The following is a 25,571-nucleotide window of genomic DNA, read 5'->3' as shown; positions in this document are numbered from 1 at the left end:
TACGAAACAACCTCCTCGATTCAATCAACTGTCAAAGTCGGGTAGGTGAGTTGCTCTCTCATTTCCAATTACAGCAGAGTTGGGCATCTCTTTATCTCTGGTATGAGTTTGCAAATAGCAGAGGAATAATCAGGGGTGTTGTGGAATTCAAGACAGATTTGCGTAGTTGTCAGAATTGAAAACCAATTCTGATTATAATGGTGTTACAGAATCTGATTGGATTTTCGTCTTTTCGAAAATATGCAAAACCAATATTCGAATCAGCTGTTTACTATTGTGACAAAACTTGCAAATGAATAAATTTGGAAACGTTTGATAAATTTGAAATGCTGATATTTGCGGCGAATTTAAAAAATGAGAGAGAAAAGGTAGAATTTAAATAAAAACTTAAAGATTGGCGAAGCATACCAATCTTACTTCAATCTACCTGTTAAAAATCAAAAAAAAATAATGGGCTCCACATGTGTCATGTAACTCTTGCAGATGTACTCCCAGTAGTGCATGATTTATTTGGACATCATAAGGCTGACAATTATGACGAGCTGATCACAAATTTCTCTATGATGGGATATGGATTTAGATAAAGATAATTTGGGGGCTTATTCTGAAGGATAAGGAGAACGATTTAATCAATATATAATGGAATATGAGAGACGTTACCAAGGCCATTATACCGTATTGAAAACAATACAAGAGAAACATCTGCGGATACATGACAGGTAAGTAAAACTAATAATTTTTAAAAATTTGGAGTCTAATATAAAATGTCTATTGTAAGAATGAATTATAAATGGACGATCGATATGATGTAATAAATTATTTATACATAAACTCTTTTTGTGTTTTAATTGAGTTGAATTTTTCCATTTTTCATACATAAAAGCAAATGCAGAGCTTTATTTTATTCATATTCTTAATTCGAAAAAAAATATTGTATGCATAACCCGTGCGGAAAAATGCTGTGGCTCGGTGAAATGATTTCCGTTCTACTGGGCGATTTGTTCCTCATATACCCAATATTATTATCTTAGCCATTTTGGTTGAGTTATACTTATGTACATATCTCATGAGAGTTAACTAGGTTGATTTTAGTACCAATATCTCTGATATGAAGCCAAATATAGTAATGCGGCTAAGTAAGATCAGTACGACCGATAATATAATTGATTAAGATACCAAACATAATTCTAATCTTTTCAATATTTTCGCGAATAATGAATATTGAATTCTTTCGCAATATTCCTTTAAATTAGATTTTATCAACACCTGAAGATATTAACGCGAGCTTTGAATTAATAGCTGATTTGCGACATGCCACTGAAAATAGCCATATACGTATTATGTTATTGGGTATTTTTACACATCGATTTCCTTGGCGTGTGCATGATGGTTTTTCTTTACGTCAACGTAAACGTAATTAACAGCAATACGCCGATTTGATAACCAGTACCCATTTTAAACGATACTTTGGTTTTTTTTAGTTATCAAAGGCACGACAACCTTATATGTTAAATCATTTTGTAACAAATACTGCAAAGGTAGTGTAACTTCATTACACTCTGTACTATAATTCCAAAGTAAATAACGATGGATATTGGAGATTTAAGCTTATGTCCTATTAAAGTTTTAGGTGAAGGATCTTTTGGGCAGGTGTTTCTTTGTAGGTCTAATTCAAATGACCACAAGAATGTTTGTGTAAAGCGGATTGTGATTCGGAAACCAAAATCAGAAATTAAAATGTTGATGGATGAGGTATAGGCATTGAATATGTGAGCAATATGAAATGCTTTTCTAATTATTGAATGATTTGATTTCACAGATTTATATAATTTCCCAACTTAAGCATCCAAGCATTATTATATTTGTCCGCTCATTTGTATTCGATGGAACTGTAAATATTGTAATGGAATTTGCCTCAAAAGGAACCTTACGCGATATAATTAATGCGAATAGTAACCGTCGCCCAGCTGTTTCAAAACAGATATTTAATTCGTGTATATATGATATCTTATTGGGACTTGAATATTTACATATTCGTCATATAATTCACAGAGATCTTAAGCCTGAAAATATTCTAGTAGACAGAGATAATAATTTTAAGATCGCTGATTTTGGTATATCAACCATACATTCTAGTAATAAATCAACTAAAAGTCTCATAGGCACATTCCTTTATATGGCACCAGAAATTATGAAAGGGGAACCATATGAATTTAAATCGGATGTTTGGTCTCTTGGATGCATACTGTATGAAATGTGCTATGGGCTTACTCCATTTCAACAAGCTAAGAACTTAGATGATTTAAAATTTTTAATTCTGACTTCTCACTATGAACGTAATGTTAGCAATATGTCAAACTTTTATGGGGTTGAATGGTGTTGCCTTTGTGAAAAAATGTTGAATTCTAATCCTAGAAAGCGGGTTTCTTTGTATAATATAGTCACATTTAGTGCCAAAATTGCTGTTTCTTACTATAACAAATATTTTAAATATAATATATATATAATCTTGCTTAAAGAATTTGAACGCTCTTGAAAGAAATATCATTTAATAAATAATAATGAATCAATTAAAATATGTATAAAATGAAAATCATGTTCCCAAAAGAAAAATATGAAAATACCATATCCTTTCAAAATAAATACACAATATACTCAATAAATTTATTAAATTCAACGCTTTTATGAAAAGTATGGTAAATGTATAGTTTAGGTCCCCCAACTAAGGAGGCTTAAAAATAAATGTTTTTTTAAATCGTATTTTGACGCGAATATTATAAATCCGTGAGCGAAAAGTGAATTGTTTATTAATTATATTATTTTTTTCAAAAAAAAAAAAAAACGTTTTTTAATACATATGCATTAAAAATAAAAAAAGATGATATATTAAAATTAATTATTTCCGCTGCTGAAAGGAGTTTGGTGCAAAAGAACTATGAACAGCCCACTGTTGGACCGACCACGATAATTGTTTTGAAGCTCAGCCGAAGGCCGCCAGTACAGAAAGGAGTTTGACGCAATTGAATTATGAACACCCCGGTGTTGGACCGACTAAGTTTATTTTTTTGATGCGCGGCCGAAGGCCGCCAGTGCGGAAAGGAGTTTGACGTGATTGAACTATGAACACCCCAGTGTTGGACCGACTAGGGTTAATTTTTTGAAGCGCGGCCGAAGGCCTCCAGTACATAAAGGGGTTTGACGCGATTGAATTATGAACCCCCCGGTGTTGAACCGACCAGGCCGCCAGTGCGGCGCAAAGGAAATTGTGACTATTACATTTCATCAGTATTTTTTTGTTTGAAAATGTTTAACTCGCTGAACTGGTAATGACGGCTAAGTGATCTGAATTCTGAAGAATTTTGCCGCTACAACAAGAACAACAACTAAGTAACTTAAAAAATATATAAGTGCGTTATACATATTTGTAAATTAAATTATTGAAAAAATCCACTTTCCGCTCACGGATTTGTAATATTCGCGTCAAAATAAGACGGTTTAAAACAAAAAAAGAATTTTTGAGGCCTCCTTAGTTGGGGGACTTAAACTATGAATTTACCAAAAATAGTGTTTGCTTAGTTTTTAATAGTATTGTAATACTTTTGGCATTCCAGATGCTTTTGAAATATTACGTATTATATACGGTTGTAAGTTCAACGGCAACCCCAAATCAAAAATTACAGACCTTCAACCTCGTAATAATGATAAAATTACCCGAAACGATGTTCTTATCTCTGATATTTATATTTTACAATGTGTGTTGTACATTTCAAGATGTTAGCTGATAGATATGTTTACATATGCTTTTTAACTACATTCCTTTTATTTACACCTCTGTGTCTAAAAAAGGCAGATTCGATCAGGTGATCCCAGCTGTGTCACACACATAGGAAAACAGCTGATTCTTTGGTTACCTGTAGGCTTATACAATGCTCATTGTGTAAAAAAGTATGTGCAGGGATAAAGGGATGCCCAACTTATTCCAACGCCTCAAAATTAGCGTTTTTTATAACATTTTCCATTGTAGCCAGATCGTACAAAATTATAGGTTTTAGGCTTTTAAATTAAAACATCCAACATTTATTGCGATTAAGATTAGTATATGTTGGACGTTTAATATGTGAAAAAACTATTTAACCTTTATTTTATGATTTTATGCTATATTAAACAACTGACTTTTGGATTTGCAATACTTCATAAAGTGATACAAGCTTGTTAGCTCTCAATTTTAAAATGTTTTTAATCATTTACAATTGAAAATTGAGACTATTATGCATCATATAACAAAACATTTCATCAAATATATATACATTTCGCACTTTCTTTAATTTTAATTATTTTACATTTTTTATTAGTGATCTTGAACGGCGGCAACAACTCTCTCCGTTCACATATATTTTTTGTAGAATTTTAATCTGGCCATTCCAGTAGTTCTAATTACGAAACAACCTCCTCGATTCAATCAACTGTCAAAGTCGGGTAGGTGAGTTGCTCTCTCATTTCCAATTACAGCAGAGTTGGGCATCTCTTTATCTCTGGTATGAGTTTGCAAATAGCAGAGGAATAATCAGGGGTGTTGTGGAATTCAAGGCAGATTTGCGTAGTTGTCAGAATTGAAAACCAATTCTGATTATAATGGTGTCACAGAATCTGATTGGATTTTCGTCTTTTCGAAAATATGCAAAACCAATATTCGAATCAGCTGTTTACTATTGTGACAAAACTTGCAAATGAATAAATTTGGAAACGTTTGATAAATTTGAAATGCTGATATTTGCGGCGAATTTAAAAAATGAAAGAGAAAAGGTAGAATTTAAATAAAAACTTAAAGATTGGCGAAGCATACCAATCTTACTTCAATCTACCTGTTAAAAAAAAAAAAAAAATAATGGGCTCCACATGTGTCATGTAACTCTTGCAGATGTACTCCCAGTAGTGCATGATTTATTTGGACATCATAAGGCTGACAATTATGACGAGCTGATCACAAATTTCTCTATGATGGGATATGGATTTAGATAAAGATAATTTGGGGGCTTATTCTGAAGGATAAGGAGAACGATTTAATCAATATATAATGGAATATGAGAGACGTTACCAAGGCCATTATACCGTATTGAAAACAATACAAGAGAAACATCTGCGGATACATGACAGGTAAGTAAAACTAATAATTTTTAAAAATTTGGAGTCTAATATAAAATGTCTATTGTAAGAATGAATTATAAATGGACGATCGATATGATGTAATAAATTATTTATACATAAACTCTTTTTGTGTTTTAATTGAGTTGAATTTTTCCATTTTTCATACATAAAAGCAAAGGCAGAGCTTTATTTTATTCATATTCTTAATTCGAAAAAAAATATTGTATGCATAACCCGTGCGGAAAAATGCTGTGGCTCGGTGAAATGATTTCCGTTCTACTGGGCGATTTGTTCCTCATATACCCAATATTATTATCTTAGCCATTTTGGTTGAGTTATACTTATGTACATATCTCATGAGAGTTAACTAGGTTGATTTTAGTACCAATATCTCTGATATGAAGCCAAATATAGTAATGCGGCTAAGTAAGATCAGTACGACCGATAATATAATTGATTAAGATACCAAACATAATTCTAATCTTTTCAATATTTTCGCGAATAATGAATATTGAATTCTTTCGCAATATTCCTTTAAATTAGATTTTATCAACACCTGAAGATATTAACGCGAGCTTTGAATTAATAGCTGATTTGCGACATGCCACTGAAAATAGCCATATACGTATTATGTTATTGGGTATTTTTACACATCGATTTCCTTGGCGTGTGCATGATGGTTTTTCTTTACGTCAACGTAAACGTAATTAACAGCAATACGCCGATTTGATAACCAGTACCCATTTTAAACGATACTTTGGTTTTTTTTAGTTATCAAAGGCACGACAACCTTATATGTTAAATCATTTTGTAACAAATACTGCAAAGGTAGTGTAACTTCATTACACTCTGTACTATAATTCCAAAGTAAATAACGATGGATATTGGAGATTTAAGCTTATGTCCTATTAAAGTTTTAGGTGAAGGATCTTTTGGGCAGGTGTTTCTTTGTAGGTCTAATTCAAATGACCACAAGAATGTTTGTGTAAAGCGGATTGTGATTCGGAAACCAAAATCAGAAATTAAAATGTTGATGGATGAGGTATAGGCATTGAATATGTGAGCAATATGAAATGCTTTTCTAATTATTGAATGATTTGATTTCACAGATTTATATAATTTCCCAACTTAAGCATCCAAGCATTATTAGATTTGTCCGCTCATTTGTATTCGATGGAACTGTAAATATTGTAATGGAATTTGCCTCAAAAGGAACCTTACGCGATATAATTAATGCGAATAGTAACCGTCGCCCAGCTGTTTCAAAACAGATATTTAATTCGTGTATATATGATATCTTATTGGGACTTGAATATTTACATATTCGTCATATAATTCACAGAGATCTTAAGCCTGAAAATATTCTAGTAGACAGAGATAATAATTTTAAGATCGCTGATTTTGGTATATCAACCATACATTCTAGTAATAAATCAACTAAAAGTCTCATAGGCACATTCCTTTATATGGCACCAGAAATTATGAAAGGGGAACCATATGAATTTAAATCGGATGTTTGGTCTCTTGGATGCATACTGTATGAAATGTGCTATGGGCTTAGTCCATTTCAACAAGCTAAGAACTTAGATGATTTAAAATTTTTAATTCTGACTTCTCACTATGAACGTAATGTTAGCAATATGTCAAACTTTTATGGGGTTGAATGGTGTTGCCTTTGTGAAAAAATGTTGAATTCTAATCCAAAATTGCTGTTTCTTACTATAACAAATATTTTAAATATAATATATATATAATCTTGCTTAAAGAATTTGAACGCTCTTGAAAGAAATATCATTTAATAAATAATAATGAATCAATTAAAATATGTATAAAGTATAAAATGAAAATCATGTTCCCAAAAGAAAAATATGAAAATACCATATCCTTTCAAAATAAATACACAATATACTCAATAAATTTATTAAATTCAACGCTTTTATGAAAAGTATGGTAAATGTATAGTTTAGGTCCCCCAACTAAGGAGGCTTAGAAATAAATGTTTTTTTAAATCGTATTTTGACGCGAATATTACAAATCCGTGAGCGGAAAGTGAATTGTTTATTAATTATATTATTTTTTTCAAAAAAAAAAACGTTTTTTTAATACATATGCATTAAAAATAAAAAAAGATGATATATTAAAATTAATTATTTCCGCTGCTGAAAGGAGTTTGGTGCAAAAGAGCTATGAACAGCCCACTGTTGGACCGACCACGATAATTGTTTTGAAGCTCAGCCGAAGGCCGCCAGTACAGAAAGGAGTTTGACGCGATTGAATTATGAACACCCCGGTGTTGGACCGACTAAGTTTATTTTTTTGATGCGCGGACGAAGGCCGCCAGTGCGGAAAGGAGTTTGACGTGATTGAACTATGAACACCCCAGTGTTGGACCGACTAGGGTTAATTTTTTGAAGCGCGGCCGAAGCCGAAATTGTGACTGTTACATTTCATCAGTATTTTTTTGTTTGAAAATGTTTAACTCGCTGAACTGGTAATGACGGCTAAGTGATCTGAATTCTGAAGAATTTTGCCGCTACAACAAGAACAACAACTAAGTAACTTAAAAAATATATAAGTGCGTTATACATATTTGTAAATTAAATTATTGAAAAAATCCACTTTTCGCTCACGGATTTGTAATATTCGCGTCAAAATAAGACGGTTTAAAACAAAAAAAGAATTTTTGAGGCCTCCTTAGTTGGGGGACTTAAACTATGAATTTACCAAAAATAGTGTTTGCTTAGTTTTTAATAGTATTGTAATACTTTTGGCATTCCAGATGCTTTTGAAATATTACGTATTATATACGGTTGTAAGTTCAACGGCAACCCCAAATCAAAAATTACAGACCTTCAACCTCGTAATAATGATAAAATTACCCGAAACGATGTTCTTATCTCTGATATTTATATTTTACAATGTGTGTTGTACATTTCAAGATGTTAGCTGATAGATATGTTTACATATGCTTTTTAACTACATTCCTTTTATTTACACCTCTGTGTCTAAAAAAGGCAGATTCGATCAGGTGATCCCAGCTGTGTCACACACATAGGAAAACAGCTGATTCTTTGGTTACCTGTAGGCTTATACAATGCTCATTGTGTAAAAAAGTATGTGCAGGGATAAAGGGATGCCCAACTTATTCCAACGCCTCAAAATTAGCGTTTTTTATAACATTTTCCATTGTAGCCAGATCGTACAAAATTATAGGTTTTAGGCTTTTAAATTAAAACATCCAACATTTATTGCGATTAAGATTAGTATATGTTGGACGTTTAATATGTGAAAAAACTATTTAACCTTTATTTTATGATTTTATGCTATATTAAACAACTGACTTTTGGATTTGCAATACTTCATAAAGTGATACAAGCTTGTTAGCTCTCAATTTTAAAATGTTTTTAATCATTTACAATTGAAAATTGAGACTATTATGCATCATATAACAAAACATTTCATCAAATATATATACATTTCGCACTTTCTTTAATTTTAATTATTTTAAATTTTTTATTAGTGATCTTGAACGGCGGCAACAACTCTCTCCGTTCACATATATTTTTTGTAGAATTTTAATCTGGCCATTCCAGTAGTTCTAATTACGAAACAACCTCCTCGATTCAATCAACTGTCAAAGTCGGGTAGGTGAGTTGCTCTCTCATTTCCAATTACAGCAGAGTTGGGCATCTCTTTATCTCTGGTATGAGTTTGCAAATAGCAGAGGAATAATCAGGGGTGTTGTGGAATTCAAGACAGATTTGCGTAGTTGTCAGAATTGAAAACCAATTCTGATTATAATGGTGTCACAGAATCTGATTGGATTTTCGTCTTTTCGAAAATATGCAAAACCAATATTCGAATCAGCAGTTTACTATTGTGACAAAACTTGCAAATGAATAAATTTGGAAACGTTTGATAAATTTGAAATGCTGATATTTGCGGCGAATTTAAAAAATGAGAGAGAAAAGGTAGAATTTAAATAAAAACTTAAAGATTGGCGAAGCATACCAATCTTACTTCAATCTACCTGTTAAAAATCAAAAAAAAATAATGGGCTCCACATGTGTCATGTAACTCTTGCAGATGTACTCCCAGTAGTGCATGATTTCTTTGGACATCATAAGGCTGACAATTATGACGAGCTGATCACAAATTTCTCTATGATGGGATATGGATTTAGATAAAGATAATTTGGGGGCTTATTCTGAAGGATAAGGAGAACGATTTAATCAATATATAATGGAATATGAGAGACGTTACCAAGGCCATTATACCGTATTGAAAACAATACAAGAGAAACATCTGCGGATACATGACAGGTAAGTAAAACTAATAATTTTTAAACATTTGGAGTCTAATATAAAATGTCTATTGTAAGAAAGAATTATAAATGGACGATCGATATGATGTAATAAATTCTTTATACATAAACTCTTTTTGTGTTTTAATTGAGTTGAATTTTTCCATTTTTCATACATAAAAGCAAATGCAGAGCTTTATTTTATTCATATTCTTAATTCGAAAAAAAATATTGTATGCATAACCCGTGCGGAAAAATGCTGTGGTTCGGTGAAATGATTTCCGTTCTACTGGGCGATTTGTTCCTCATATACCCAATATTATTATCTTAGCCATTTTGGTTGAGTTATACTTATGTACATATCTCATGAGAGTTAACTAGGTTGATTTTAGTACCAATATCTCTGATATGAAGCCAAATATAGTAATGCGGCTAAGTAAGATGAGTACGACCGATAATATAATTGATTAAGATACCAAACATAATTCTAATCTTTTCAATATTTTCGCGAATAATGAATATTGAATTCTTTCGCAATATTCCTTTAAATTAGATTTTATCAACACCTGAAGATATTAACGCGAGCTTTGAATTAATAGCTGATTTGCGACATGCCACTGAAAATAGCCATATACGTATTATGTTATTGGGTATTTTTACACATCGATTTCCTTGGCGTGTGCATGATGGTTTTTCTTTACGTCAACGTAAACGTAATTAACAGCAATACGCCGATTTGATAACCAGTACCCATTTTAAACGATACTTTGGTTTTTTTTAGTTATCAAAGGCACGACAACCTTATATGTTAAATCATTTTGTAACAAATACTGCAAAGGTAGTGTAACTTCATTACACTCTGTACTATAATTCCAAAGTAAATAACGATGGATATTGGAGATTTAAGCTTAGGTCCTATTAAAGTTTTAGGTGAAGGATCTTTTGGGCAGGTGTTTCTTTGTAGGTCTAATTCAAATGACCACAAGAATGTTTGTGTAAAGCGGATTGTGATTCGGAAACCAAAATCAGAAATTAAAATGTTGATGGATGAGGTATAGGCATTGAATATGTGAGCAATATGAAATGCTTTTCTAATTATTGAATGATTTGATTTCACAGATTTATATAATTTCCCAACTTAAGCATCCAAGCATTATTAGATTTGTCCGCTCATTTGTATTCGATGGAACTGTAAATATTGTAATGGAATTTGCCTCAAAAGGAACCTTACGCGATATAATTAATGCGAATAGTAACCGTCGCCCAGCTGTTTCAAAACAGATATTTAATTCGTGTATATATGATATCTTATTGGGACTTGAATATTTACATATTCGTCATATAATTCACAGAGATCTTAAGCCTGAAAATATTCTAGTAGACAGAGATAATAATTTTAAGATCGCTGATTTTGGTATATCAACCATACATTCTAGTAATAAATCAACTAAAAGTCTTATAGGCACATTCCTTTATATGGCACCAGAAATTATGAAAGGGGAACCATATGAATTTAAATCGGATGTTTGGTCTCTTGGATGCATACTGTATGAAATGTCCATTTCAACAAGCTAAGAACTTAGATGATTTAAAATTTTTAATTCTGACTTCTCACTATGAACGTAATGTTAGCAATATGTCAAACTTTTATGGGGTTGAATGGTGTTGCCATTGTGAAAAAATGTTGAATTCTAATCCTAGAAAGCGGGTTTCTTTGTATAATATAGTCACATTTAGTGCCAAAATTGCTGTTTCTTACTATAACAAATATTTTAAATATAATATATATATAATCTTGCTTAAAGAATTTGAACGCTCTTGAAAGAAATATCATTTAATAAATAATAATGAATCAATTAAAATATGTATAAAGTATAAAATGAAAATCATGTTCCCAAAAGAAAAATATGAAAATACCATATCCTTTCAAAATAAATACACAATATACTCAATAAATTTATTAAATTCAACGCTTTTATGAAAAGTATGGTAAATGTATAGTTTAGGTCCCCCAACTAAGGAGGCTTAAAAATAAATGTTTTTTTAAATCGTATTTTGACGCGAATATTACAAATCCGTGAGCGGAAAGTGAATTGTTTATTAATTATATTATTTTTTTCAAAAAAAAAAACGTTTTTTTAATACATATGCATTAAAAATAAAAAAAGATGATATATTAAAATTAATTATTTCCGCTGCTGAAAGGAGTTTGGTGCAAAAGAACTATGAACAGCCCACTGTTGGACCGACCACGATAATTGTTTTGAAGCTCAGCCGAAGGCCGCCAGTACAGAAAGGAGTTTGACGCGATTGAATTATGAACACCCTGGTGTTGGACCGACTAAGTTTATTTTTTTGATGCGCGGCCGAAGGCCGCCAGTGCGGAAAGGAGTTTGACGTGATTGAACTATGAACACCCCAGTGTTGGACCGACTAGGGTTAATTTTTTGAAGCGCGGCCGAAGCCGAAATTGTGACTGTTACATTTCATCAGTATTTTTTTGTTTGAAAATGTTTAACTCGCTGAACTGGTAATGACGGCTAAGTGATCTGAATTCTGAAGAATTTTGCCGCTACAACAAGAACAACAACTAAGTAACTTAAAAAATATATAAGTGCGTTATACATATTTGTAAATTAAATTATTGAAAAAATCCACTTTCCGCTCACGGATTTGTAATATTCGCGTCAAAATAAGACGGTTTAAAACAAAAAAAGAATTTTTGAGGCCTCCTTAGTTGGGGGACTATGAATTTACCAAAAATAGTGTTTGCTTAGTTTTTAATAGTATTGTAATACTTTTGGCATTCCAGATGCTTTTGAAATATTACGTATTATATACGGTTGTAAGTTCAACGGCAACCCCAAATCAAAAATTACAGACCTTCAACCTCGTAATAATGATAAAATTACCCGAAACGATGTTCTTATCTCTGATATTTATATTTTACAATGTGTGTTGTACATTTCAAGATGTTAGCTGATAGATATGTTTACATATGCTTTTTAACTACATTCCTTTTATTTACACCTCTGTGTCTAAAAAAGGCAGATTCGATCAGGTGATCCCAGCTGTGTCACACACATAGGAAAACAGCTGATTCTTTGGTTACCTGTAGGCTTATACAATGCTCATTGTGTAAAAAAGTATGTGCAGGGATAAAGGGATGCCCAACTTATTCCAACGCCTCAAAATTAGCGTTTTTTATAACATTTTCCATTGTAGCCAGATCGTACAAAATTATAGGTTTTAGGCTTTTAAATTAAAACATCCAACATTTATTGCGATTAAGATTAGTATATGTTGGACGTTTAATATGTGAAAAAACTATTTAACCTTTATTTTATGATTTTATGCTATATTAAACAACTGACTTTTGGATTTGCAATACTTCATAAAGTGATACAAGCTTGTTAGCTCTCAATTTTAAAATGTTTTTAATCATTTACAATTGAAAATTGAGACTATTATGCATCATATAACAAAACATTTCATCAAATATATATACATTTCGCACTTTCTTTAATTTTAATTATTTTACATTTTTTATTAGTGATCTTGAACGGCGGCAACAACTCTCTCCGTTCACATATATTTTTTGTAGAATTTTAATCTGGCCATTCCAGTAGTTCTAATTACGAAACAACCTCCTCGATTCAATCAACTGTCAAAGTCGGGTAGGTGAGTTGCTCTCTCATTTCCAATTACAGCAGAGTTGGGCATCTCTTTATCTCTGGTATGAGTTTGCAAATAGCAGAGGAATAATCAGGGGTGTTGTGGAATTCAAGACAGATTTGCGTAGTTGTCAGAATTGAAAACCAATTCTGATTATAATGGTGTCACAGAATCTGATTGGATTTTCGTCTTTTCGAAAATATGCAAAACCAATATTCGAATCAGCTGTTTACTATTGTGACAAAACTTGCAAATGAATAAATTTGGAAACGTTTGATAAATTTGAAATGCTGATATTTGCGGCGAATTTAAAAAATGAGAGAGAAAAGGTAGAATTTAAATAAAAACTTAAAGATTGGCGAAGCATACCAATCTTACTTCAATCTACCTGTTAAAAATCAAAAAAAAATAATGGGCTCCACATGTGTCATGTAACTCTTGCAGATGTACTCCCAGTAGTGCATGATTTCTTTGGACATCATAAGGCTGACAATTATTTATTTTATTCATATTCTTAATTCGAAAAAAAATATTGTATGCATAACCCGTGCGGAAAAATGCTGTGGTTCGGTGAAATGATTTCCGTTCTACTGGGCGATTTGTTCCTCATATACCCAATATTATTATCTTAGCCATTTTGGTTGAGTTATACTTATGTACATATCTCATGAGAGTTAACTAGGTTGATTTTAGTACCAATATCTCTGATATGAAGCCAAATATAGTAATGCGGCTAAGTAAGATGAGTACGACCGATAATATAATTGATTAAGATACCAAACATAATTCTAATCTTTTCAATATTTTCGCGAATAATGAATATTGAATTCTTTCGCAATATTCCTTTAAATTAGATTTTATCAACACCTGAAGATATTAACGCGAGCTTTGAATTAATAGCTGATTTGCGACATGCCACTGAAAATAGCCATATACGTATTATGTTATTGGGTATTTTTACACATCGATTTCCTTGGCGTGTGCATGATGGTTTTTCTTTACGTCAACGTAAACGTAATTAACAGCAATACGCCGATTTGATAACCAGTACCCATTTTAAACGATACTTTGGTTTTTTTTAGTTATCAAAGGCACGACAACCTTATATGTTAAATCATTTTGTAACAAATACTGCAAAGGTAGTGTAACTTCATTACACTCTGTACTATAATTCCAAAGTAAATAACGATGGATATTGGAGATTTAAGCTTAGGTCCTATTAAAGTTTTAGGTGAAGGATCTTTTGGGCAGGTGTTTCTTTGTAGGTCTAATTCAAATGACCACAAGAATGTTTGTGTAAAGCGGATTGTGATTCGGAAACCAAAATCAGAAATTAAAATGTTGATGGATGAGGTATAGGCATTGAATATGTGAGCAATATGAAATGCTTTTCTAATTATTGAATGATTTGATTTCACAGATTTATATAATTTCCCAACTTAAGCATCCAAGCATTATTAGATTTGTCCGCTCATTTGTATTCGATGGAACTGTAAATATTGTAATGGAATTTGCCTCAAAAGGAACCTTACGCGATATAATTAATGCGAATAGTAACCGTCGCCCAGCTGTTTCAAAACAGATATTTAATTCGTGTATATATGATATCTTATTGGGACTTGAATATTTACATATTCGTCATATAATTCACAGAGATCTTAAGCCTGAAAATATTCTAGTAGACAGAGATAATAATTTTAAGATCGCTGATTTTGGTATATCAACCATACATTCTAGTAATAAATCAACTAAAAGTCTTATAGGCACATTCCTTTATATGGCACCAGAAATTATGAAAGGGGAACCATATGAATTTAAATCGGATGTTTGGTCTCTTGGATGCATACTGTATGAAATGTCCATTTCAACAAGCTAAGAACTTAGATGATTTAAAATTTTTAATTCTGACTTCTCACTATGAACGTAATGTTAGCAATATGTCAAACTTTTATGGGGTTGAATGGTGTTGCCATTGTGAAAAAATGTTGAATTCTAATCCTAGAAAGCGGGTTTCTTTGTATAATATAGTCACATTTAGTGCCAAAATTGCTGTTTCTTACTATAACAAATATTTTAAATATAATATATATATAATCTTGCTTAAAGAATTTGAACGCTCTTGAAAGAAATATCATTTAATAAATAATAATGAATCAATTAAAATATGTATAAAGTATAAAATGAAAATCATGTTCCCAAAAGAAAAATATGAAAATACCATATCCTTTCAAAATAAATACATAATATACTCAATAAATTTATTAAATTCAACGCTTTTATGAAAAGTATGGTAAATGTATAGTTTAGGTCCCCCAACTAAGGAGACTTAAAAATAAATGTTTTTTTAAATCGTATTTTGACGCGAATATTACAAATCCGTGAGCGGAAAGTGAATTGTTTATTAATTATATTATTTTTTTCAAAAAAAAAACGTTTTTTTAATACATATGCATTAAAAATAAAAAAAGATGATATATTAAAATTAATTATTTCCGCTGCTGAAAGGAGTTTGGTGCAAAAGAACTATGAACAGCCCACTGTTGGACCGACCACGATAATTGTTTTGAAGCTCAGCCGAAGGCCGCCAGTACAGAAAGGAGTTTGACGCGATTGAATTATGAACACCCTGGTGTTGGACCGACTAAGTTTATTTTTTTGATGCGCGGCCGAAGGCCGCCAGTGCGGAAAGGAGTTTGACGTGATTGAACTATGAACACCCCAGTGTTGGACCGACTAGGGTTAATTTTTTGAAGCGCGGCCGAAGCCGAAATTGTGACTGTTACATTTCATCAGTATTTTTTTGTTTGAAAATGTTTAACTCGCTGAACTGGTAATGACGGCTAAGTGATCTGAATTCTGAAGAATTTTGCCGCTACAACAAGAACAACAACTAAGTAACTTAAAAAATATATAAGTGCGTTATACATATTTGTAAATTAAATTATTGAAAAAATCCACTTTCCGCTCACGGATTTGTAATATTCGCGTCAAAATAAGACGGTTTAAAACAAAAAAAGAATTTTTGAGGCCTCCTTAGTTGGGGGACTATGAATTTACCAAAAATAGTGTTTGCTTAGTTTTTAATAGTATTGTAATACTTTTGGCATTCCAGATGCTTTTGAAATATTACGTATTATATACGGTTGTAAGTTCAACGGCAACCCCAAATCAAAAATTACAGACCTTCAACCTCGTAATAATGATAAAATTACCCGAAACGATGTTCTTATCTCTGATATTTATATTTTACAATGTGTGTTGTACATTTCAAGATGTTAGCTGATAGATATGTTTACATATGCTTTTTAACTACATTCCTTTTATTTACACCTCTGTGTCTAAAAAAGGCAGATTCGATCAGGTGATCCCAGCTGTGTCACACACATAGGAAAACAGCTGATTCTTTGGTTACCTGTAGGCTTATACAATGCTCATTGTGTAAAAAAGTATGTGCAGGGATAAAGGGATGCCCAACTTATTCCAACGCCTCAAAATTAGCGTTTTTTATAACATTTTCCATTGTAGCCAGATCGTACAAAATTATAGGTTTTAGGCTTTTAAATTAAAACATCCAACATTTATTGCGATTAAGATTAGTATATGTTGGACGTTTAATATGTGAAAAAACTATTTAACCTTTATTTTATGATTTTATGCTATATTAAACAACTGACTTTTGGATTTGCAATACTTCATAAAGTGATACAAGCTTGTTAGCTCTCAATTTTAAAATGTTTTTAATCATTTACAATTGAAAATTGAGACTATTATGCATCATATAACAAAACATTTCATCAAATATATATACATTTCGCACTTTCTTTAATTTTAATTATTTTACATTTTTTATTAGTGATCTTGAACGGCGGCAACAACTCTCTTCGTTCACATATATTTTTTGTAGAATTTTAATCTGGCCATTCCAGTAGTTCTAATTACGAAACAACCTCCTCGATTCAATCAACTGTCAAAGTCGGGTAGGTGAGTTGCTCTCTCATTTCCAATTACAGCAGAGTTGGGCATCTCTTTATCTCTGGTATGAGTTTGCAAATAGCAGAGGAATAATCAGGGGTGTTGTGGAATTCAAGACAGATTTGCGTAGTTGTCAGAATTGAAAACCAATTCTGATTATAATGGTGTCACAGAATCTGATTGGATTTTCGTCTTTTCGAAAATATGCAAAACAAATATTCGAATCAGCTGTTTACTATTGTGACAAAACTTGCAAATGAATAAATTTGGAAACGTTTGATAAATTTGAAATGCTGATATTTGCGGCGAATTTAAAAAATGAGAGAGAAAAGGTAGAATTTAAATAAAAACTTAAAGATTGGCGAAGCATACCAATCTTACTTCAATCTACCTGTTAAAAATCAAAAAAAAATAATGGGCTCCACATGTGTCATGTAACTCTTGCAGATGTACTCCCAGTAGTGCATGATTTATTTGGACATCATAAGGCTGACAATTATGACGAGCTGATCACAAATTTCTCTATGATGGGATATGGATTTAGATAAAGATAATTTGGGGGCTTATTCTGAAGGATAAGGAGAACGATTTAATCAATATATAATGGAATATGAGAGACGTTACCAAGGCCATTATACCGTATTGAAAACAATACAAGAGAAACATCTGCGGATACATGACAGGTAAGTAAAACTAATAATTTTTAAAAATTTGGAGTCTAATATAAAATGTCTATTGTAAGAATGAATTATAAATGGACGATCGATATGATGTAATAAATTATTTATACATAAACTCTTTTTGTGTTTTAATTGAGTTGAATTTTTCCATTTTTCATACATAAAAGCAAATGCAGAGCTTTATTTTATTCATATTCTTAATTCGAAAAAAAATATTGTATGCATAACCCGTGCGGAAAAATGCTGTGGCTCGGTGAAATGATTTCCGTTCTACTGGGCGATTTGTTCCTCATATACCCAATATTATTATCTTAGCCATTTTGGTTGAGTTATACTTATGTACATATCTCATGAGAGTTAACTAGGTTGATTTTAGTACCAATATCTCTGATATGAAGCCAAATATAGTAATGCGGCTAAGTAAGATCAGTACGACCGATAATATAATTGATTAAGATACCAAACATAATTCTAATCTTTTCAATATTTTCGCGAATAATGAATATTGAATTCTTTCGCAATATTCCTTTAAATTAGATTTTATCAACACCTGAAGATATTAACGCGAGCTTTGAATTAATAGCTGATTTGCGACATGCCACTGAAAATAGCCATATACGTATTATGTTATTGGGTATTTTTACACATCGATTTCCTTGGCGTGTGCATGATGGTTTTTCTTTACGTCAACGTAAACGTAATTAACAGCAATACGCCGATTTGATAACCAGTACCCATTTTAAACGATACTTTGGTTTTTTTTAGTTATCAAAGGCACGACAACCTTATATGTTAAATCATTTTGTAACAAATACTGCAAAGGTAGTGTAACTTCATTACACTCTGTACTATAATTCCAAAGTAAATAACGATGGATATTGGAGATTTAAGCTTATGTCCTATTAAAGTTTTAGGTGAAGGATCTTTTGGGCAGGTGTTTCTTTGTAGGTCTAATTCAAATGACCACAAGAATGTTTGTGTAAAGCGGATTGTGATTCGGAAACCAAAATCAGAAATTAAAATGTTGATGGATGAGGTATAGGCATTGAATATGTGAGCAATATGAAATGCTTTTCTAATTATTGAATGATTTTATTTCACAGATTTATATAATTTCCCAACTTAAGCATCCAAGCATTATTCGATTTGTCCGCTCATTTGTATTCGATGGAACTGTAAATATTGTAATGGAATTTGCCTCAAAAGGAACCTTACGCGATATAATTAATGCGAATAGTAACCGTCGCCCAGCTGTTTCAAAACAGATATTTAATTCGTGTATATATGATATCTTATTGGGACTTGAATATTTACATATTCGTCATATAATTCACAGAGATCTTAAGCCTGAAAATATTCTAGTAGACAGAGATAATAATTTTAAGATCGCTGATTTTGGTATATCAACCATACATTCTAGTAATAAATCAACTAAAAGTCTTATAGGCACATTCCTTTATATGGCACCAGAAATTATGAAAGGGGAACCATATGAATTTAAATCGGATGTTTGGTCTCTTGGATGCATACTGTATGAAATGTGCTATGGGCTTAGTCCATTTCAACAAGCTAAGAACTTAGATGATTTAAAATTTTTAATTCTGACTTCTCACTATGAACGTAATGTTAGCAATATGTCAAACTTTTATGGGGTTGAATGGTGTTGCCTTTGTGAAAAAATGTTGAATTCTAATCCTAGAAAGCGGGTTTCTTTGTATAATATAGTCACATTTAGTGCCAAAATTGCTGTTTCTTACTATAACAAATATTTTAAATATAATATATATATAATCTTGCTTAAAGAATTTGAACGCTCTTGAAAGAAATATCATTTAATAAATAATAATGAATCAATTAAAATATGTATAAAGTATAAAATGAAAATCATGTTCCCAAAAGAAAAATATGAAAATACCATATCCTTTCAAAATAAATACACAATATACTCAATAAATTTATTAAATTCAACGCTTTTATGAAAAGTATGGTAAATGTATAGTTTAGGTCCCCCAACTAAGGAGGCTTAAAAATAAATGTTTTTTTAAATCGTATTTTGACGCGAATATTACAAATCCGTGAGCGGAAAGTGAATTGTTTATTAATTATATTATTTTTTTCAAAAAAAAAAACGTTTTTTTAATACATATGCATTAAAAATAAAAAAAGATGATATATTAAAATTAATTATTTCCGCTGCTGAAAGGAGTTTGGTGCAAAAGAACTATGAACAGCCCACTGTTGGACCGACCACGATAATTGTTTTGAAGCTCAGCCGAAGGCCGCCAGTACAGAAAGGAGTTTGACGCGATTGAATTATGAACACCCCGGTGTTGGACCGACTAAGTTTATTTTTTTGATGCGCGGCCGAAGGCCGCCAGTGCGGAAAGGAGTTTGACGTGATTGAACTATGAACACCCCAGTGTTGGACCGACTAGGGTTAATTTTTTGAAGCGCGGCCGAAGCCGAAATTGTGACTGTTACATTTCATCAGTATTTTTTGTTTGAAAATGTTTAACTCGCTGAACTGGTAATGACGGCTAAGTGATCTGAATTCTGAAGAATTTTGCCGCTACAACAAGAACAACAACTAAGTAACTTAAAAAATATATAAGTGCGTTATACATATTTGTAAATTAAATTATTGAAAAAATCCACTTTCCGCTCACGGATTTGTAATATTCGCGTCAAAATAAGACGGTTTAAAACAAAAAAAGAATTTTTGAGGCCTCCTTAGTTGGGGGACTTAAACTATGAATTTACCAAAAATAGTGTTTGCTTAGTTTTTAATAGTATTGTAATACTTTTGGCATTCCAGATGCTTTTGAAATATTACGTATTGTATACGGTTGTAAGCTCAACGGCAACCCCAAATCAAAAATTACAGACCTTCAACCTCGTAATAATGATAAAATTACCCGAAACGATGTTCTTATCTCTGATATTTATATTTTACAATGTGTGTTGTACATTTCAAGATGTTAGCTGACAGATATGTTTACATATGCTTTTTAACTACATTCCTTTTATTTACACCTCTGTGTCTAAAAAAGGCAGATTCGATCAGGTGATCCCAGCTGTGTCACACACATAGGAAAACAGCTGATTCTTTGGTTACCTGTAGGCTTATACAATGCTCATTGTGTAAAAAAGTATGTGCAGGGATAAAGGGATGCCCAACTTATTCCAACGCCTCAAAATTAGCGTTTTTTATAACATTTTCCATTGTAGCCAGATCGTACAAAATTATAGGTTTTAGGCTTTTAAATTAAAACATCCAACATTTATTGCGATTAAGATTAGTATATGTTGGACGTTTAATATGTGAAAAAACTATTTAACCTTTATTTTATGATTTTATGCTATATTAAACAACTGACTTTTGGATTTGCAATACTTCATAAAGTGATACAAGCTTGTTAGCTCTCAATTTTAAAATGTTTTTAATCATTTACAATTGAAAATTGAGACTATTATGCATCATATAACAAAACATTTCATCAAATATATATACATTTCGCACTTTCTTTAATTTTAATTATTTTACATTTTTTATTAGTGATCTTGAACGGCGGCAACAACTCTCTCCGTTCACATATATTTTTTGTAGAATTTTAATCTGGCCATTCCAGTAGTTCTAATTACGAAACAACCTCCTCGATTCAATCAACTGTCAAAGTCGGGTAGGTGAGTTGCTCTCTCATTTCCAATTACAGCAGAGTTGGGCATCTCTTTATCTCTGGTATGAGTTTGCAAATAGCAGAGGAATAATCAGGGGTGTTGTGGAATTCAAGACAGATTTGCGTAGTTGGCAGAATTGAAAACCAATTCTGATTATAATGGTGTCACAGAATCTGATTGGATTTTCGTGTTTTCGAAAATATGCAAAACCAATATTCGAATCAGCTGTTTACTATTGTGACAAAACTTGCAAATGAATAAATTTGGAAACGTTTGATAAATTTGAAATGCTGATATTTGCGGCGAATTTAAAAAATGAGAGAGAAAAGGTAGAATTTAAATAAAAACTTAAAGATTGGCGAAGCATACCAATCTTACTTCAATCTACCTGTTAAAAATCAAAAAAAAATAATGGGCTCCACATGTGTCATGTAACTCTTGCAGATGTACTCCCAGTAGTGCATGATTTATTTGGACATCATAAGGCTGACAATTATGACGAGCTGATCACAAATTTCTCTATGATGGGATATGGATTTAGATAAAGATAATTTGGGGGCTTATTCTGAAGGATAAGGAGAACGATTGAATCAATATATAATGGAATATGAGAGACGTTACCAAGGCCATTATACCGTATTGAAAACAATACAAGAGAAACATCTGCGGATACATGACAGGTAAGTAAAACTAATAATTTTTAAACATTTGGAGTCTAATATAAAATGTCTATTGTAAGAAAGAATTATAAATGGACGATCGATATGATATAATAAATTATTTATACATAAACTCTTTTTGTGTTTTAATTGAGTTGAATTTTTCCATTTTTCATACATAAAAGCAAATGCAGAGCTTTATTTTATTCATATTCTTAATTCGAAAAAAAATATTGTATGCATAACCCGTGCGGAAAAATGCTGTGGTTCGGTGAAATGATTTCCGTTCTACTGGGCGATTTGTTCCTCATATACCCAATATTATTATCTTAGCCATTTTGGTTGAGTTATACTTATGTACATATCTCATGAGAGTTAACTAGGTTGATTTTAGTACCAATATCTCTGATATGAAGCCAAATATAGTAATGCGGCTAAGTAAGATGAGTACGACCGATAATATAATTGATTAAGATACCAAACATAATTCTAATCTTTTCAATATTTTCGCGAATAATGAATATTGAATTCTTTCGCAATATTCCTTTAAATTAGATTTTATCAACACCTGAAGATATTAACGCGAGCTTTGAATTAATAGCTGATTTGCGACATGCCACTGAAAATAGCCATATACGTATTATGTTATTGGGTATTTTTACACATCGATTTCCTTGGCGTGTGCATGATGGTTTTTCTTTACGTCAACGTAAACGTAATTAACAGCAATACGCCGATTTGATAACCAGTACCCATTTTAAACGATACTTTGGTTTTTTTTAGTTATCAAAGGCACGACAACCTTATATGTTAAATCATTTTGTAACAAATACTGCAAAGGTAGTGTAACTTCATTACACTCTGTACTATAATTCCAAAGTAAATAACGATGGATATTGGAGATTTAAGCTTATGTCCTATTAAAGTTTTAGGTGAAGGATCTTTTGGGCAGGTTTTTCTTTGTAGGTCTAATTCAAATGACCACAAGAATGTTTGTGTAAAGCGGATTGTGATTCGGAAACCAAAATCAGAAATTAAAATGTTGATGGATGAGGTATAGGCATTGAATATGTGAGCAGTATGAAATGCTTTTCTAATTATTGAATGATTTGATTTCACAGATTTATATAATTTCCCAACTTAAGCATCCAAGCATTATTAGATTTGTCCGCTCATTTGTATTCGATGGAACTGTAAATATTGTAATGGAATTTGCCTCAAAAGGAACCTTACGCGATATAATTAATGCGAATAGTAACCGTCGCCCAGCTGTTTCAAAACAGATATTTAATTCGTGTATATATGATATCTTATTGGGACTTGAATATTTACATATTCGTCATATAACTCACAGAGATCTTAAGCCTGAAAATATTCTAGTAGACAGAGATAATAATTTTAAGATCGCTGATTTTGGTATATCAACCATACATTCTAGTAATAAATCAACTAAAAGTCTCATAGGCACATTCCTTTATATGGCACCAGAAATTATGAAAGGGGAACCATATGAATTTAAATCGGATGTTTGGTCTCTTGGATGCATACTGTATGAAATGTGCTATGGGCTTAGTCCATTTCAACAAGCTAAGAACTTAGATGATTTAAAATTTTTAATTCTGACTTCTCACTATGAACGTAATGTTAGCAATATGTCAAACTTTTATGGGGTTGAATGGTGTTGCCTTTGTGAAAAAATGTTGAATTCTAATCCTAGAAAGCGGGTTTCTTTGTATAATATAGTCACATTTAGTGCCAAAATTGCTGTTTCTTACTATAACAAATATTTTAAATATAATATATATATAATCTTGCTTAAAGAATTTGAACGCTCTTGAAAGAAATATCATTTAATAAATAATAATGAATCAATTAAAATATGTATAAAGTATAAAATGAAAATCATGTTCCCAAAAGAAAAATATGAAAATACCATATCCTTTCAAAATAAATACACAATATACTCAATAAATTTATTAAATTCAACGCTTTTATGAAAAGTATGGTAAATGTATAGTTTAGGTCCCCCAACTAAGGAGGCTTAAAAATAAATGTTTTTTTAAATCGTATTTTGACGCGAATATTACAAATCCGTGAGCGGAAAGTGAATTGTTTATTAATTATATTATTTTTTTCAAAAAAAAAAAACGTTTTTTTAATACATATGCATTAAAAATAAAAAAAGATGATATATTAAAATTAATTATTTCCGCTGCTGAAAGGAGTTTGGTGCAAAAGAACTATGAACAGCCCACTGTTGGACCGACCACGATAATTGTTTTGAAGCTCAGCCGAAGGCCGCCAGTACAGAAAGGAGTTTGACGCGATTGAATTATGAACACCCCGGTGTTGGACCGACTAAGTTTATTTTTTTGATGCGCGGCCGAAGGCCGCCAGTGCGGAAAGGAGTTTGACGTGATTGAACTATGAACACCCCAGTGTTGGACCGACTAGGGTTAATTTTTTGAAGCGCGGCCGAAGCCGAAATTGTGACTGTTACATTTCATCAGTATTTTTTTGTTTGAAAATGTTTAACTCGCTGAACTGGTAATGACGGCTAAGTGATCTGAATTCTAAAGAATTTTGCCGCTACAACAAGAACAACAACTAAGTAACTTAAAAAATATATAAGTGCGTTATACATATTTGTAAATTAAATTATTGAAAAAATCCACTTTCCGCTCACGGATTTGTAATATTCGCGTCAAAATAAGACGGTTTAAAACAAAAAAAGAATTTTTGAGGCCTCCTTAGTTGGGGGACTTAAACTATGAATTTACCAAAAATAGTGTTTGCTTAGTTTTTAATAGTATTGTAATACTTTTGGCATTCCAGATGCTTTTGAAATATTACGTATTATATACGGTTGTAAGTTCAACGGCAACCCCAAATCAAAAATTACAGACCTTCAACCTCGTAATAATGATAAAATTACCCGAAACGATGTTCTTATCTCTGATATTTATATTTTACAATGTGTGTTGTACATTTCAAGATGTTAGCTGATAGATATGTTTACATATGCTTTTTAACTACATTCCTTTTATTTACACCTCTGTGTCTAAAAAAGGCAGATTCGATCAGGTGATCCCAGCTGTGTCACACACATAGGAAAACAGCTGATTCTTTGGTTACCTGTAGGCTTATACAATGCTCATTGTGTAAAAAAGTATGTGCAGGGATAAAGGGATGCCCAACTTATTCCAACGCCTCAAAATTAGCGTTTTTTATAACATTTTCCATTGTAGCCAGATCGTACAAAATTATAGGTTTTAGGCTTTTAAATTAAAACATCCAACATTTATTGCGATTAAGATTAGTATATGTTGGACGTTTAATATGTGAAAAAACTATTTAACCTTTATTTTATGATTTTATGCTATATTAAACAACTGACTTTTGGATTTGCAATACTTCATAAAGTGATACAAGCTTGTTAGCTCTCAATTTTAAAATGTT

At 31.7% G+C, this 25,571-nt stretch overlaps 5 protein-coding genes and 1 pseudogene across 5 annotated transcripts; all 6 read left to right on the top strand.

Moving 5' to 3' along the window:
• The first annotated feature begins 1,451 nt into the window (after positions 1–1,451).
• LOC138856161 (serine/threonine-protein kinase nekl-2-like) lies at positions 1,452–2,677 on the top strand. Its single transcript, XM_070106581.1, has 2 exons — positions 1,452–1,752; positions 1,820–2,677. The coding sequence occupies exons 1-2, from the start codon at positions 1,588–1,590 to the stop codon at positions 2,534–2,536; spliced, it is 882 nt and encodes a 293-aa protein (XP_069962682.1). The 5' UTR covers positions 1,452–1,587; the 3' UTR covers positions 2,537–2,677.
• A 3,217-nt stretch (positions 2,678–5,894) lies between these two features.
• LOC138856160 (serine/threonine-protein kinase nekl-2-like) lies at positions 5,895–7,076 on the top strand. Its single transcript, XM_070106580.1, has 2 exons — positions 5,895–6,187; positions 6,255–7,076. The coding sequence occupies exons 1-2, from the start codon at positions 6,023–6,025 to the stop codon at positions 6,897–6,899; spliced, it is 810 nt and encodes a 269-aa protein (XP_069962681.1). The 5' UTR covers positions 5,895–6,022; the 3' UTR covers positions 6,900–7,076.
• Positions 7,077–10,331: 3,255 nt separating this feature from the next.
• LOC138856159 (serine/threonine-protein kinase nekl-2-like) lies at positions 10,332–11,418 on the top strand (annotated as a pseudogene).
• A 2,889-nt stretch (positions 11,419–14,307) lies between these two features.
• LOC106625841 (serine/threonine-protein kinase nekl-2) lies at positions 14,308–15,728 on the top strand. Its single transcript, XM_036362051.2, is given in 3 exon segments — positions 14,308–14,476; positions 14,544–14,980; positions 14,982–15,728. Coding segments are annotated over 3 exon segments (867 nt in total). The 5' UTR covers positions 14,308–14,311; the 3' UTR covers positions 15,247–15,728.
• A 2,782-nt stretch (positions 15,729–18,510) lies between these two features.
• On the top strand, positions 18,511–19,743 carry LOC138856158 (serine/threonine-protein kinase nekl-2-like). Its single transcript, XM_070106578.1, has 2 exons — positions 18,511–18,811; positions 18,879–19,743. The coding sequence occupies exons 1-2, from the start codon at positions 18,647–18,649 to the stop codon at positions 19,593–19,595; spliced, it is 882 nt and encodes a 293-aa protein (XP_069962679.1). The 5' UTR covers positions 18,511–18,646; the 3' UTR covers positions 19,596–19,743.
• A 3,126-nt stretch (positions 19,744–22,869) lies between these two features.
• LOC138856157 (serine/threonine-protein kinase nekl-2-like) lies at positions 22,870–24,098 on the top strand. Its single transcript, XM_070106577.1, has 2 exons — positions 22,870–23,166; positions 23,234–24,098. The coding sequence occupies exons 1-2, from the start codon at positions 23,002–23,004 to the stop codon at positions 23,948–23,950; spliced, it is 882 nt and encodes a 293-aa protein (XP_069962678.1). The 5' UTR covers positions 22,870–23,001; the 3' UTR covers positions 23,951–24,098.
• Positions 24,099–25,571: the final 1,473 nt, after the last annotated feature.

This window comes from Bactrocera oleae, chromosome 3 (assembly GCF_042242935.1).
Source record: "Bactrocera oleae isolate idBacOlea1 chromosome 3, idBacOlea1, whole genome shotgun sequence".
NCBI classification, from domain to species: Eukaryota; Metazoa; Arthropoda; class Insecta; order Diptera; family Tephritidae; genus Bactrocera; species Bactrocera oleae.
The sequence above is the reverse complement of the archived record's forward strand: the minus strand, read 5'-3'. Positions and strand labels throughout refer to the sequence as shown.